We start from the raw sequence: 16,505 nt of genomic DNA, 5'->3' as shown, positions 1-16,505 counted from the left end.
TCAATTTCAGGGCTCCATGCTGGAGTTGTGAAACTGACAAGAAAGTTGGGCAGCTAGAGCCCAGCAGCCCCCGGCTCCCTGCCAGGCTGTGCGCACCCGGCTCCCCACTCCCAGGCAGGCTGCACCTGCCCTAGCTCCCCACTCAGGGAGCCAAGAAGCCTGGGCAGTTGCCCCCTCTCCCAGCGGGGAGATGAGAAGCCCAGATGGCTGGCCCCTGTTTCCCAGTGGGAAATGGGGAGGTGAGAAGCCTGGGCAGCTGGCCCCCGCTTCTGGTGGGAAACAGGGAGATGAGAAGCCCAGGCAGCTGCCTCCCCACTCCTCTCAGGGAACAGGGGCCCTGGCTCTCAGCCGCCCCACACTGCCCCTCTTCAGTCAGTGGAAGCACTCCTGGTGAGGACAGGCACCACCGACAGAAGGAGGGTAGTGTGGACATCAGCCACCACGGTAAATCAACCTAACATAGGTTGACTTAAGTCTGTAGTGTGGGCATGCCCTCTGAGACTCCAGACTGCTTCTTCCTCTGACCTAATTTTCTTGTTTGTAGCCCCATGGTCATTATTTCAGGACACAGGAAAGTTGCTCTACATTTGAACCCAAATGTAACAGTTTTTATTGCAGGGTCATTTCTGTTACTCTGAGTGAGCCTCATTTGTCAATTGGCAGATTCAGTAAGGGCAGAGTTCTTACACTCTCTCTACACTTTCCCCAAAGCATGTCAAGCTCATATATTCTGAAGTTTTCCTTTCAATCTTTAAGGGGAAGAGAGTGTTTGGGTGAAATTTTCAATGAGACTTAGCTTTCTAAGGTTATGTTTCTAAGAGCCGTAGGTTTCTAAGGGCCAGATTTCCAAAGGTATTTAGGCATCTCAAGATGCAGACAGCTGCCTAATGAGATATTCAAAAGTGCCTAAGCAGATGAGGTGCCTAACTCCCAATTAAATTAATAATCCTTCGTTACTAATGGATTGGAAAGTATTTCATTTTCATCATGTGATACAAGTACATCAACCTGCTTCTTTCCAAATACAGAACAGAAATATTTATTAAACATTTCTACCTTTTCAACATCATTATTAACAAGTTTTCCATCTCCTTTTAGTAATGGTCCTATATTTTTGTTAGGGTTTCTTTTGCTCCTAATATACTTTTAAAAAAACAGCTCCATTTTATTTTCCTTTGCCCTACTAGCCATGGATTTTTTCCATGGTGACTTTAGCTTCCCTTATCAATTTTTGTGCATATTAACTTATAATTTATATTCATTGCTATCTACTCTATCCCCCATTTTTTCTATTTGTTATGTATTCCGAATTTTTTTCTAATTTCTGCCTTCACCACTTAACGAGGATGGGCTTTTACTCAAAGTGTCCTCTTTCTTGACTGCAGAATTTGGCATTTTAGCTGTCTAATACCCTCCTCTTAAACAACTCCCAATTTTCATTCACATTTTTCTGTCTAAAATTTCCTCCCAATCAATTTTGTTCGTTTTCCTCAGTTTGGGGAAATTAACCCTTTTGAAGAACTGCTGCTTGGGACTGTCTTCTTTTTGCCCACATTAGACACAATTAGGTCATGATCACTGGTCCCTAAGCAACCACCCACTGGGGTGATTAATTCATCTTTATGCACATGAGCGAGGTCCGAAATAGAGTCATCTTATGTTGGGTGCATTTTGTGTTAGAAAATTACCAACTATAATTTTTAGAAACACTAAGACTTAAATACTAAGTTTTACTATTGGCTGCATGAGACCTACAACATATTTTCAAATTGAGGATGTGAAAACATAACTTTTATTTCCGTACACCTTACAGAGAGGTGCTTAAGGAGTAATGCATACTGTTCTCTAGTTTGATTTGGTGGTCTGTAACAGACCCCCACCAGTACCTTCCCCTAGGTTTGTTAGCTAGAGCATTGATTTATATGCATTCAAGACCCAGTGGTTCTGAGATATCAATAACTATAAAAAAGTTAATGGTATCTGTAATGCAGAGTGCCAGCTCTTTCACCCACTCTGTTCCTTCCTAAACAGGTTGTAACAATGTAATGATTTTAACACTCTAATAATGTGTCCCACAAGGTTTCAGCAATACCAATACCAATTATATCACATTTCTTCTCAGTGAGAATTTCCAGCTCTAATTGTTTATTGCCCAGACTCCTAGCATCAGTTTGTAAGCAACTGATATTTTCCTTCTCTTTACATTCTTTGTCACATTGGTTCAATTTGTTCATTAAAGGCTGAGTTTGTACAACATTCACCTCCTTACCATTCTCCTCTTGGATTGTTAATTTAACACCGTCCGGACTGCTCCAACTAAGAAGTCCATTGCTGAATTATCTGTCCACTCTGATGGAGTCACCAATGATGATTGCTTGTCTTCTTAGGACAGTTGAAGAATCTCTCTTGGTAGCTGATTGCTTCATACCATATCACAAGAACGCCCATCAAGTATGTCTCCTGTAGCATTCTGTTCCATTCTTCTAGAGATAAGTTCCTTGATAGTTGGCTCACTGAGCTGGCTCACTAGCTGGATTGAATGCCACCTGTTTCTCTTTCCTCCCTCTTGGTCTCAAATTGCCTATCTTCTTCTTTGGTTTATACTCTCTCCAATGGCAAACCTTCCCCATGTGGAATCTGTGGTGATAATTTCTGAATCTGGTTGTCCAAAAAGACTTCGTTTTCTCAGACACTACACTGTTGATACCTGTGCTTCCAGACTATGTATTTTGTCCTCCAGTATGGCCACCAGCTTGCATTTCATGAACCAGAAATCTTTACTATATTCCAGCAGAAAGGAAAACATAGCACATCCAAAGCAAAACACAGCAGTTGTTCTCTCGTCATTCATATCCACTACCTGGCATAGAACCATACTTAAAACAGAAGGAATCACACTTCCTATTGCAGTTCCCTCCAAAACTCCCCTGGTTACTCCTGTTCTCCTCCTTAAATGTTCACTTGGCAACTGACTTATATACTAAGACTTGCTGCTTAACTTTACCCCATCAGAGACTTCAAACACCAGATCTGATCAAAGAATCCCAGCCACATGGTCCTCATGGAGATGCAACAAATAGACCTCACCTGACCTGACCTGTTGACCTGGTAACCCCCAGCCACACAGCCCTCACAAGGTATGTCTTACACAGGGATTTAAAAAAACCGCTGCTGGCCCAGGTCAGCTGACTTGAGCTCATGAAGCTTGGGCTCCGAGGCTGAAAGATCACTGGGTAGACATTCGGACTGAGGCTGGAGCCTGAGCTGTGGGACCCTGCAAGGGTGCAGGGTCCCAGAATTCGGGCTCCCTCCCAAGCCTGAATGTCTACACAGTGATTTTTAGTTCAACAGCCCAAGCCCTCTGAACCCGAATCAGCTAACTTTGGCCAGCCACCATCATGCCACAGGTATTTTATCCCTGTGTAGACATCCCACAGAGACAGACAAACAACTAATGCACTACATTCTTTTTAATGCTTTTGAAAATCGGGGTTAGGGTCCTAAACCACTTGGGCACTTTTGAAAATTTTGCCCTCATCTCCTTTTTAGTACACAAGTACAGGAGAGAGGGAAGAAGCTGAGAAAGCTGGACTTCTCTATTAACTGTAGTGCAATTTTTCGAACATTCTTTATTGATTCTTTTTTCCTGGGGTAAAAGTACAACATGACATTCTCAACAAGTGAACCAGGACAGGAGTGATCCATAAAACAGGAGAAGGGAGCCATTGTGTGCCCTGATTTGTATTCCAAATTTGAAAATGTATGTAGCTTGGTGTGACATGAAAACTGATCTGAACCATTTCTCTCAGCAATGCATATTAAAACCACATCATGAAATACATGGGGGGATATTGCTAAAATCTCAGACAGATGGTTCACAGTTAGTGCTAACTAACTGTGGTGAAATGAGAAGCTAGATTAAGCTATCAACCCCATAATTAACCATTTGTTGCTCTATTTAGCCATAGGACATTCTCAGTTTTCTTGTTTTGTTGAAATAACACTAAATGTTCTTTTTAATTCTCTTTGGTCTTTTTGTAAACAGTTCGCTAATCATAATTTATGTTGCTTTTAGTTTACTAGAAATAGAAGTGCACAAATACCAATGAAAATGCATGAATTGTCATTAAAGATGTACATAGCCAAACTTACCAGCAGAAAAGGTATTTTTCTTCAAAATTCTTTTTCTCTATTTGAGATATGTTGCAACCCCATTCAGAATCTCAGTGGGGTAAATAACCTGATACTTAAGATCCAAACTGCATTAAAAATGCAAACGGATTTAAAAGTATGACTTAAAATATTTAAAAATGGATTGAAAATTATGGCTTCAAATATTCATGGGATCAAGATCTTGATGCATAGCATGTTGAGCAGTAGTCATCATTGTTCATAGTTATTTATATATCCCCAGACATTAACATGGCATTTTACAAACTTAGTCCCCGGTTCTGCAAACAGATCCCTATGTGCACACACAGCAGTTTGCAGCACTGGGGCCATGCAGTAAGGGGTTGAAAGCTCTGAAGAGCTTAGGAAAAAATTCAAAACTTGCCACTGATTTGGGGTGATACAATTTTGGGATGTCTACCTTGAGACGCTGAAGGCCTGATTTTTCAGAATGTTGGGCACCTATATCACCGACGGGAATTGCGGGTGCTCAGCACTTCAGGAGATCAGGCCCTGGGTGGCTGAAGTCAGGAGACCCAAGATTCAAAGCACTTAAAAGTAGAGGCCACTTTTTACAACTCTCCTGCTGTTGTCGGGGTTCTGGGCCACATGGAAGCTCCACTTAGTGCCTCAATGGTTATACCTATCCCCTACTGATGAGTCCCCTCCAAGGATCCTGCTAGCGAAGGTAAAGCATTTCAGTGGCTCTGGGAGGTGAAGTAGAGGGTTGGGAAGTAATGGGAGGAGATGAGGATTTGCTGAGTGGGAGAAAGGGAAACTGTTAGGCCTTTAAAATCTGGGCATTTGATTCATTGGGGGTTGTATAATCCATGCCCAGTCTGCTATGAAGCTGCCTTAAAGCACTCCTTGCATTGCATCCAATACCTGATAAACCGTCTGAGTTGGCATTGTTTGGTTAGAGTTTTCCTTTATATTATAAAAATTCCATGAGAGTTTGAGACAGTTCATTCAAAGCAGAGCCCGCAAGTGTTCTCCCTTTGCAATGAAGAGGGGGTTATTCTCTTTCCTTTTTCAGTGTCCTGATGAGAACAATCACAGAATCAGAATCTCGTTATGGATTCTTCTACACATGTGTGCTGGGCACTTTAAAGTATAAGCACAAACGCAATTACCCCCAGCATTGGTTTGTGTACATTAGGGAGTCTGCAGGCCCCCGAGGGAAGCTGTTCAGATTGGACTCTTCTGGCATATGTGGGTAGAGGTAAATTGAAATTATTGATGTACCAAACCTCTCCATTACAGTACTCAGTTTGACAGGTTGGATCACAGAAAACCCCTTGGGAACTGCCAGGTGATATGCTGAGACTACTTCTAACCTATTTTCCCTGCCACCTTGGGACTCCAGAACCTTGCCAGTTTGAGCCAGACATGCTAGCCTGTACAAACCCAGACCCAGGTCTGAACTACGTCCCACAAAAGCTGCAGGCTTAACTGAAAACAGCTTAAGAAGTGTTCCTGTCTCCAACACTCGGATGCCCAGCTCCCAATGGGGTCCAAACCCCAAATAAATCCATTTTACCCTGTATAAAGCTTATACCGGGTACACTCATAAATTGCTCACCCTCGATAACACTGATAGAGAGATATGCACAGCTGTTTGCCCCCCCCAGATATTAATACATACTCTGGGTTAATTAATAAGTAAAAAGTGATTTTATTAAATACAAAAAGTAGGATTTAAGTGGTTCTAAGTAATAACAGACAGAACAAAGTGAATTACCAAACAAAATAAAATAAAACATGCAAGTCTATGCCTAATACAGTAAGAAAGTGATTACAGATGAAATCGCACCTTCAGAGATGTTCCAGTAAGCTTCTTTTACAGACTAGTCTCCTTCTAGTCTGGGTCCAGCAATCACTCCCACCCCTGTGGTTACTATCCTTTGTTCCAGTCTCTTTCAGGTAATCTTTGGGGGTGAAGAGGCTATCTCCTGAGCCAGCTGAAGACGAAATGGAGGAGTCTCCCAGGGGCTTAAATAGACTTTCTCTTGTGGGTGGAGACCCCTCCCCATGCAAAATACAGCTCCAAGATGGAGTTTTGGAGTCACATAGGCAAGTCACAAGTCCATGCATGACTCAGTTTTTACAGGCAGCAGCCTTTGTTTACATGCTACCTTGAATGTCCTCAGGTAGACTTCTTATGTGGATTGGAGTCTTCCAAGATCCATAGTCCATTAAGTATTCCTTGGTTGGGCACTTAACTTGCAAATTCCTTTCTAAAGAAGCTGACCAAATGCCTTACTAAGGCTACTTAAATTCAAACAAGTACACAGCCAATATTCATAACTTTGAATACAAAAATGATACATGCATACAAATAGGATGAATATATTCAGTAGATCATAACCTTTGCAGAGATATGTTACATGGCATATGTAGCATAAAACATCTTCCAGTTATGTCATATTTACATTCATAAGCATATTTCCATAAAGCATTATGGGGTGCAACATCACACTCAGAGCAAAATAAAATTGCAAAATTGCTTGGGTGCAGATTAAGGCTCCTGCCAGTGATGGCATTCACTTAACTACACAGCACACTAGTGGGGCTGTATTTATACACACTGTTCCTGAAACACCTTTTTAAAAAAAAAAAGTGAAGGATTGTCACAGGGTGTGCCTGCCCTATAAGACCCCTGCTGGCCAATAATGGCAATGCAGGCACTCCCTGCTCTGTTTTCTCCCCTGAAGTGGGTCCTCTCAGCCTTCTCCACACAGGCTGAAGTTGGCAGCAGTTCTTTTGCTCCCCTTGGACTCCATCTTCTGAGCTCCTTTAAGTCTCTCTGCTCTGGGATAGAGCATTCCTCAAGGAACCCATTCTGAAGCACTTGGGGAGAGGAAGGTGATCATGAACAGTCAACATGGATTCACCAAGGGAAAGTCATGCCTGAGCAATCCGATTGCCTTCTATGATGAGACAACTGACTCTGTAGATGAGGGGAAAGCAGTGGATGTGATATATCTTGACTTTAGCAAAGCTTTTGATTGGATGAATGGACTATAAGGTAGATAGAAAGCTGGCTAGATCATCAGGCTTACAGGGTCGTGATCAACGGCTTGATGTCTAGTTGGCAGCCGGTATCAAGCGGAGTGCCCCAGGGGTCGATCCTGGGGCCGGTTTTGTTCAACATCTTCATGAATGATCTGGATTATGGCGTGGATTGCACCCTCAGCAAGTTCGTGGATGACATTAGGATGGGGGAAGAGGTAGATAAGCTGGAAGGTAGGGATAGAGTCCAGAGTGACCTAGACAAATTGGAGGATTGGGCCAAAAGAAATCTGATGAGGTTCAACAAGGACAAGTGCAGAGTCCTGCACTTAGGATGGAAGAATCCCATGCACCCCTACAGACTAGGGACCGAATGGCTAGGCAGCAATTCTGCAGAAAAGGACCTAGGGGTTACAGTGGATGAGAAGCTGGATATGTGTCAACAGTGTGCCCTTGTTGCCAAGAAGGCTAATGGCATATTGGGCTGCATTAATAGGAGCATTGCCAGCAGATTGAGGGAAGTGATTATTCCCCTCTATTCGGCACTGGTGAGGCCACATCTGGAGTATTGCATCCAGTTTTGGCCCCCCACTACAGAAAGGATGTGGACAAATTGGAGAGAGTCCAGCGGAGGGCAATGGAAATTATTAAGGGGCTGGGGCGCATGACTTACGAGGAAAGGCTGAGGGGACTGGGCTTATTTAGTCTGCAGAAGAGAAGAGTGAGGGGGGATTTGATAGCAGCCTTCAACTACCTGAAGGGGGGTTCCAAAGAGGATGGAGCTCGGCTGTTCTCAGTGGTGGCAGATGACAGAACAAGGAGCAATGGTCTCAAGTTGCAGTGGGGAGGTCTAGGTTGGATAGTAGGTAAAACTATTTCACTAGGAGGGTGGTGAAACACTGGAATGGGTTACCTAGGGAGGTGGTGGAATCTCCATCCTTAGAGGTTTTTAAGGTCAGGCTTGACAAACCCCTGGCTGGGATGATTTAGTTGGGGTTGGTCCTGCTTTGAGCAGGGGGTTGGACTAGATGACCCCCTGAGGTCTCTCCTAACCCTAATCTTCTGTGATTGACTCTCAAGCTGCTTCCCCTCTCACAAGCTCAGCCCCTCTGGGTTCCCTTTCCATCTTTCCTGCTCTGGGTAGAGCCCAGACTCCCAGGCTACTTCCTTGGAAACTTTTCAGAGCCTTCCACAAGAGTCCAGCTTGCCCCCTTGCCCCCAGACTTGTGGCTCCTCCCACAAACTGACTTTTCTTAGTCCTTGTTTGAGTTCCAGGAGTTTCAGGCTGTCTCCTGACCACAGTTAGGCAGCTAACAAGGGCATGGGGGCGGGGGAGGGGCTGACTGGCTAGCCCCAGGCCTCCTGATCCTTAAAGGAGAAGGCCACCCTCTTATAGAGATACTGAAGTTCCTGTCAAAATCCTAATAGGATCAACTATCATTTATTAATATATTTAGATGTAAAAACATTTTAAATATTGCCATCAGAGGATCAGGGGGCTTTGCTGAAAAATAGTTGAAACACAATTCACTCCCCCACTGGCATTGTCAAGCCAGCAGCCAATGCTCTCAACAAAAAGAACAGAAAACAAACAAAAAGAGCCCCACCTCAAAGCTAGAATCCTAACCCTAACCCTGATCCAAATGCAACGAGAATAACATTGGGCTCAAACCATGGGCACTGAGGCCCAGCTCCTTAAAGGTACTTAGGCTCCTAACTGCCATTAAAATGAATTGGAAACTTCAAGAGGAGAAATTGAGGGAGCTCCCCCCCCACATCAGACTAGCCCACAGCAGGGTGGGTAGAGCATGCTCCTGCTAGGTGGGAGACTCCTGTTCAAATCCATTCTCCCCCTCAGGCAGAGGGCAGCATTGAACTGTTGTCTCCCTCACCCCAGGTGAGTCCTCAAACCAATGTGCAAAAAATTATTAGGTGGGTGACACTACCACCTCCTTCCCTGCGCATCTTGTGTGGAAGGAGGCAGGTGCCTAAATCATGCTCACAAGGAATGACGTTAGCGGCCATGCTCCAGGAGAGGGATTGCTAGCAGCGATCAGTGACTCCTTCCAGCATGGATTTAGACTCCTATGTCCATGAGAGGGCTGCCGCTTCAGAAAGACCCCTCTCATCAGCATCCTCCATTCATTAGCTTAGGCAGCTCTCTGCCTACCATGCTGGCTTCTGTGGATTGCAGTCTAAAGTGCTTACCTCTCCCCAATCATTGTATAGGGAAGCCTGGACACCGAACTCAGGATTTGGATATTGCAGTGTTGTGCTGTGATTTATCTAGGTGCCCAAAAGTTAGGCATTGCAATGCTTTGCATCACAATGCCTGAGTCCCTTTGTGGATCCAGGCATGGCGGCTCCTGCACCAGGTATTTTCCTGAAAGCTTTGGTCAGGATATGATGCTACTCACAATGGTACCAGGATGCATGTGTGGGGCACAGGATCACTAGTACTGGGAACAGGGTTTGGTTGCATTTTACATTGAAGATAAATTCTTGCAGTTTTGGTTGCAATATTACATTGAAGATAAATTATTATAGTTTTCTTTTTCAATTGACTTTATTTTAAATCTCTCTAGTTTGGCAATACTGCCATATGCCAATCAGGTAGCACCATGCCAGGCTCCTCTGACTCACCGCTCCGCGCCCAGCCCCAGACAGCCTCTTGCGGGGGCCGTTGCCTTTCCATCATACGAAGGTCCAGCATTGTGGAGAGGATTAGCCACAAGGGGTTGCTCGAGAATAGCACACAGTACTTCTCCCATCCCAATGGAGCCGTCATGATACCAGTAAAAGTTGCTCAGAAGGAGCTGGTGACCTGAATACATGTGTGTTGGACTCTGCGCTGGTCTGTGTCCAGAGTTATACCAAACAATCTATCCACTCTCAACTGCACAGTGCTACTTCTAAGCCTTATCTCTGCCCTTATTTTAACCGTTGCTGAAATGCCTTCGTTTCCCCAGATCATCATGAAGAACCTGTCAAATCAAGAAGTGACCACGTTTACATACAGCGAATGGCTGTCCAAGCTCAGAAATGCTAAGGGAGCTCTTGTGTGTGAGATGCCTGCAGTGATAAATGAAGAGCAGATGATGGAGAATACCACATACACTCTTCAGGTTAAAACCAGTGATATTGGAGGTAGGGTCATTTTGGCTATTTCTGATTTTCTAGCACAAGGCTCAAATGTTACCTACAGATACAATCTCATATTTCAGTGGAAATTATGCAATTTCTTAGGGCAGAATTTAGTCCTACAGTCCTGGAACCTTGAAATCCCTGGAGGATAAGAGTGTCTTTATTACAGAAACTTGACATTATTCAGTGGAGAACAGAAAACCTGCTAGACAGCAAATATAATTTTAAGCCTCTAGGTCTGTATTTGACTGGAGCTGCTTCCCCTTAAAGAGTTAATAGGCAACAATTGCTAGACACATTGCTACTGTCACTGGTCCTTTCTTGATCGGGTCCTGCTGTTGTGTACAGCAGAAGGTTGTTCTTGTGGTTAAGGCTCAGGGGATCTGGGTTCAATTCCTTGACTTGCTACTCAAAGGCACCCAGAGTCTGTGGAGATGGATGCAGAAAATAACTCTATAATGAGAAATAAATGGGCCTGATTCTGATCCTGATTCCTGTGTGATTTGGGTTATTCCCTTAACTGCTTGGTGCCTTGGTGTATTTCTCTGTTAAACAGGGCTGATGGTATTCACTGTCCTTTGTAACATGCTTTGAGACCCTTACAGGGATGCTCTAGGTATACCTGGTTCTCCCTCAGTGCAGGGGACTAGACTAGATGACCTCTTGAGGTCCCTTCCAACCCCACAATTCTGATTCTATGAAAGTGCAAAGTATTTAAAGAGCATGAAAAGCCAGCCCAAGGGTAAGACCCAGACTGTGAAACTTTGGAAAAGTTCAGTTAATGACAGAAGAAAGCTGCAGAGCTTCAAATATCTCAATAAAATGTGCTTGCAATGCCATTTGCTGGGATCACTGCCTATTTCCATGGGACCCTCTCTCCAACTCCTCTGTGAATCTTACACTCATTTTACACAATCACTGAATGCCAAATCAGTCCAAGATACACTTTATCTCGTAGACACACTTTCTGACTGACTTAGCTCTGGATCTTACAACATTGCTCAGTCTTTTATTTCCCCCTTTCCAGCGCTGAATTTACACCATGTGAGAGATTTGTGTTTAGAATCTAAAGATCACCCCGACAAGGTGTCTTCGTGACATCGCACCGTTTTGCTGTGTCGCTGCCCACTGCGTGCCTTAAAAACATGTAGAGAGACAAGGTGGGTGAGGTATATCTTTTATGAAGAGGATCTCTGGATAGCTTGAAAATGTGTTTCTGTCACCAACAGAAGTTGGTCCAGTAAAAGATATTACCTCACCCACCTTGTCTTGCTGATATCCTGGGGCCAGTGGGGCTGCAAAACAGTAAAAACGTGTTGTGGAGTACTAAAAACAAGAGAAAGAGTGAGGATGTGTTGGTGTCCTAAATATAAAGAGAAGGGTAAACACCTTTAAATCCCTCCTGGCCAGAGGATAAACCCTTTCACCTGTAAAGGGTTAAGAAGCTAGGATAACCTTGCTGGCACCTGACCAAAATGACCAATGAGGAGACAAGATACTTTCAAAGCTGGGGGGGGGGGGAACAAAGGCTCTGTTTGTGTGATGTTTTTGCTGGGACCAGAGCAGGAATGCAGGTCAGAACTCCTGTAAAGGGCTAATAAGCAATCTAGTTAGATGTGCATTAAATTCTGTTTTGTTTAAATGGCTGATAAAATACGCTGTGCTGAATGGAATGTATATTCCTGGTTTTGTGTCTTTTTGTAACTTAAGGTTTTGCCTAGAGGGATTCTCTATGTTTTGAATCTGATTACCCTGTAAAGTATTTACCATCCTGATTTTACAGAGGTGATTCTTTTACTTTTTCTTCTATTAAAATTCTTCTTTTAAGAACCTGATTGCTTTTTCATTGTGCTTAAGATCCAAGGGTTTGGGTCTGTGTTCACCTATGCAAATTGGTGAGGATTTTTATCAAGCCTTCCCAAGAAAGGGGGTGTAGTACTTGGGGGGATATTTTGGGGGGGAGACGTTTCCAAGTGGGCACTTCCCCTGTTATTTTTGTTAGATGCTTGGTGGTGGCAGCATAAAGGTTCAAGGACAAAAGGTAAAAGTTTGTACCTGGGGGAAGTTTTAACCTAAGCTGGTAAAAATAAATTTAGGGGGTCTTTCAGGCAGGTCCCCACATCTGTACCCTAGAGTTCAGAGTGGGGAAGGAACCTTGACAGTTGGTGTGCTTGCCCTTCCATCCGGTATAAACAGTATGATCATAGTGTGAACTTTTTCTGCAATTCAGCCCTGGCTCACCATAGAAATGAGAGCGGAATGGGAGATGACAGCAGCCACAGACTCACCTCCTCTTCATGTTGAATGAAGGGTGATGGGTATGAATGATGAAACATTTTATTTCATTATGAGCCACGGCAGTTGGTGGGAGAGAACAGATGAAAATGAGAATGAGTTTGGTTTGGATCAAATTATACACTAAACTGGAATGCTGCTGTGCTTTAGCCAACATATCGGGGAGGGGTTCAAATTGTGAACCACGCCTTATGTATTTTGTGGTTACCACTTGTCTTCAGGAAAAGCCCTTCTCTCCAGGTAATAAATTGCTTGTTCGATATATCGAGCATGATGCATCTGCCACTGTCACACCGATGTAAACCAGCAGTAACTTCACTGAGCTCAATGGAGTTTCACTGGTGTAAAGAAAAGCAGAATCAGGCCCATTTATTTCTCATTATAGAGTTATTTTCTGCATCCATATCCACAGCCTCTGGGTGCCTTGGAGTAATTTAGACAATAACACAAACTCTGCTACCTATATTAGGCAGTAGCACTTTTGCCAGCCACCTTACTGCTCACCCTTTCCCAACACTTTAAAATACCTCAGTGTTACTCAGGCTCAAGAAAATGCTTGAGTCATAGATGGGCCTTCTACTGTGCTCTGAAGGTTGGCAAACTTGGACTGTGGCGGAGAAATGGAGATGATTCTACCACCCCTCCTGCAAGTGTGGGTCCTCTACTGCAAATGACCTGATCTTCAGTCTTCCAAAAACCAGACCTAGGGGCTGTCAGAAGTGCTTCAGCTGTCAGCATGAAGGTAGATAGGAAGAGAGAAGGTATCTAAAGCAACCAGGTCCCAGGTTATATTCCTTAAAAACAACCCCTTGAATTGCTCCCTAAAGCAGATAGGAAACCGGTACAGTGCATGAATGCAGAAATAATAGGTTTACAAGGGCCTGTTCTAAGATCCTTGGAATCCGGATACACTAATATAGTCTTTGGGTTCTAGCTCAGCCTAAGATAGGTGACCCTTTAAGAAGATGTGGGTGATTTTATGATGTCAGGGCCCTATCTTGAGGCATCCTTTTTTTAAAAAAAAATCCTGGCATGTCTATTTTGGGTTAAATGTACCCTAAGTCCTCCTTTGGGCCACTAGATAAGTGGCTTGGTTTTTGAAAGAGCTGGTCTCCCAGCAGCTAAGAAGGAAACTTGAGACAACTTCAGCTGGGCTTTCAGAGGTGCAGAGTAGTCATAACTTCAGATGAAGTTAGTGAGGGGTATATTTGGGTCCCCAGATATGAAGGTTCTCAAAATTTAAAGACACTTTTGAATATTTGTCTTTAAGAGACTTGCCCAAGGTAATGGTGAGTCCGTCTGGTTCAGTGGCGCAGTACTAGGCAGTGAGTGTAGGCAATTTTTACTTGAGAACATTAGAAAGGGAGTTTAGGGAGGGGAATCAGCAGAGAAGGAAGGAAAGAAACATGGTAAGAGCTATTCCTTTTTAGTGACTCAGGTTTAAACTATTTAATTCAAGATATGACAGACACATAGCTGGAAATAGAACCCAGATCTCTTGATGCTCAAAACCATCCTCTCTCCTTAGTGATCTTGATTTAAGTCATATTTCTATATTTTATTTGTAGCCATCAAATATGTGGCATTGCAAAAATAAAGATCCTGAACTAATAATAATATTGCTCTCTCTGTCTTCAAAACTCATTACTTAATGCAGCTGGCCTAAGAGGCGGGTAAATATTAATATCCCTGCTATTATACGATCCATTATTGCTGTTGTAAGCTCAGCTACAGTTTACAATTTACCTAATATGAGGTGATTGGTGCAGTCCGTTTCTAAGTGTCTGATCCAAAGCCCAGTTCAGGTCAAGGGAAAACTCCCAATGACTTCAGTGGACTTTGGATCAGGCCCAAGTCTGGTAAATTGGTACAGCTCCTCAAAGAGTAAAGGACCCACTCTGGCTTCTGCCACCAGGAGCATGACAGCTACCTCATCACGCTGACTTGACCTCTTTGTTTTGTTTGTCAATTGCATGTCAAATTTGCTGCAGCTCCTAAGTGTGTCTGACTGTTTCAAGGAACCAAAAAAAGTCAGCTAGGTGAAATAGCCATGGATTCAGCAATTTCTGTTCTTTTCTTTCCCATCTTGTACTAATTGCTTGTGAGGTTACTGTCACGGCATGAGGCCTTCATAAGCTGCCTCCTGCCAAGAAGGTTTTGCTAAAAGTCAGTTGGTTCTGTGTTTTTTTGAGACCCTGCATTAATTGGGAGCTTGCCTCTTATAAGAAAGTAGACTATTTTGCTTTCTTCATCACCTCAGCAAGCTTTAGGGCCATGAAAGGTACTGCCGACTGAACTGCATGAATCCCTGGTGCTGTGCTTTCCTTCCTTCCTTAAATTTTTCTCAGGGAACTGCTGAAAATTAGTCCCGATTTAACATAAGCAAAATGTCATGTGGATGTGAGACATTTATTTGACTGTCCTCTGCATGCAAGTGAGTCACTTTTGCATTGGTTCTGTTTTTCTTTATGTAAAGATGTATGTGGTTAATACAAATTTGGAAGAATGAGTTATAAAGTATTGTCCTGCAGTGAAACTTATTTTGTCACAGGCTTTCCAGGTTCCTCACATTTTCCCCTTGGCACTTGAGCAGAGCTGTACAAAAATCATTGTACAGATGATGGTTTTGCAATATGCTTGTACAAGAATTGGCTTGAGGCCTCTAAAGTCTGAAAAATTGGGGCTTCTAGCAGAGGGTGGCAAAGGCTGAGTTTCTTTGTGAGCCAAGTTTGGGTTTGATAGTCTCTTTTACAGTTGCCAGAATTAGAAGGCCCCTCAGGTCTGATGCAGCAATAAAGGTCCGGCCTCAGAAAAGCAAATTTGCTTCTGTGAACCAGTGCTTTATTATGGAATTATAGAAGGTGCCAGGCAAAATGCTAAAATGCTCATAATTTCACCCACGCCCATGTGAAATTCCATACTGGGTACCAGATTGGTATAGAGGCCATCTTAGAAATGCTTCCTTTCTAGATTGTTCTGTGGTGGGATGGGGTGGAAGAGAGACACATAATAGGTGAGATTTTCTAAAGCACTCAGTGTTGGCCTAATTCTGCTACCATTGAAGGAAGTGAGAGAAGAATTAGGCCAATGCTGAATGCTTCTGAAAATCTCACCCACTGTATTTATGTTAGATAAGCACAGGTGTGCATAGACACTGTGTGATGCAGCAGAGACTAGAGGCAGATAGGAAGAAGGTAAGGATGACGGTGCAGCTGGGAGAGAAACTGAGGGCACTTGAATGAGGCGTGCGGAGGGCATTGTGCTGAAGAATGGGGAAAGCAGATGAGTTAGAATTCTGGGAGAGACAGCAAGTGTCTGAGATGACCTCTCAAGGTCCCTTCCAGTTCTGTGATTCTATGATCAAGATAGAAGCAGTTTGGTCGTGTCTGTACTCCCTGTGCTCTTTGCTTAGCCCTGCACTCAAACCCCATGCTTGACAAAGGGAGGAAGGTAGCAGCAAGATGGGCAGTATCTGGGGGGCCAGCCCGTAGAACACGACTAGCCTCTCTCCCATGTGGGAGCACTTTGAGGATCAGTTTGGGGCCACTACTTGCCAGGAGAGGGAAATGGCAAAGTGGGAAAGGGCCCTGGCTGGCCAAGAGAGGCCTGTGGCAGTGAGGAGGAAGGTGTTCATGCCAGCCCACAAGCCCAACATAGAGCATTCCAACAGGTACTAGCTCCTTGACCACTAGTTTTTCTATGACTTTTGGCATCCTACTCTTTAAGCAAAGATGATACAAATCTCTTACTGTCGGCTTTCCTGCCCTGCCTTTAAGAGCATCCGTGCTGGGCCCCAGTGCAGTGCTCCTGCTGCCTGCCTCCTATGCAACTGTGTGTCCTTTGGCCTGTGGTGGTGCTTAGAATGGCTCCCAATGCCCGTGTTA

At 43.9% G+C, this 16,505-nt stretch overlaps 1 protein-coding gene across 1 annotated transcript in view; it reads left to right on the top strand.

Annotated features, from left to right (window-relative positions):
* Nucleotides 1-16,505, top strand: part of LOC140911113 (lipoxygenase homology domain-containing protein 1-like) — a 101,786-nt gene that overhangs the window by 57,632 nt on the left and 27,649 nt on the right. Inside the window, exon 8 of the mRNA XM_073343459.1 lies at nucleotides 10,152-10,329. Within this exon, the coding sequence (XP_073199560.1) occupies nucleotides 10,152-10,329 (178 nt within the window). The remainder of the gene's footprint in view (nucleotides 1-10,151; nucleotides 10,330-16,505) is intronic.

Source organism: Lepidochelys kempii, chromosome 5 (genome assembly GCF_965140265.1).
Source record: "Lepidochelys kempii isolate rLepKem1 chromosome 5, rLepKem1.hap2, whole genome shotgun sequence".
NCBI classification, from domain to species: Eukaryota; Metazoa; Chordata; order Testudines; family Cheloniidae; genus Lepidochelys; species Lepidochelys kempii.
The sequence above is the reverse complement of the archived record's forward strand: the minus strand, read 5'-3'. Positions and strand labels throughout refer to the sequence as shown.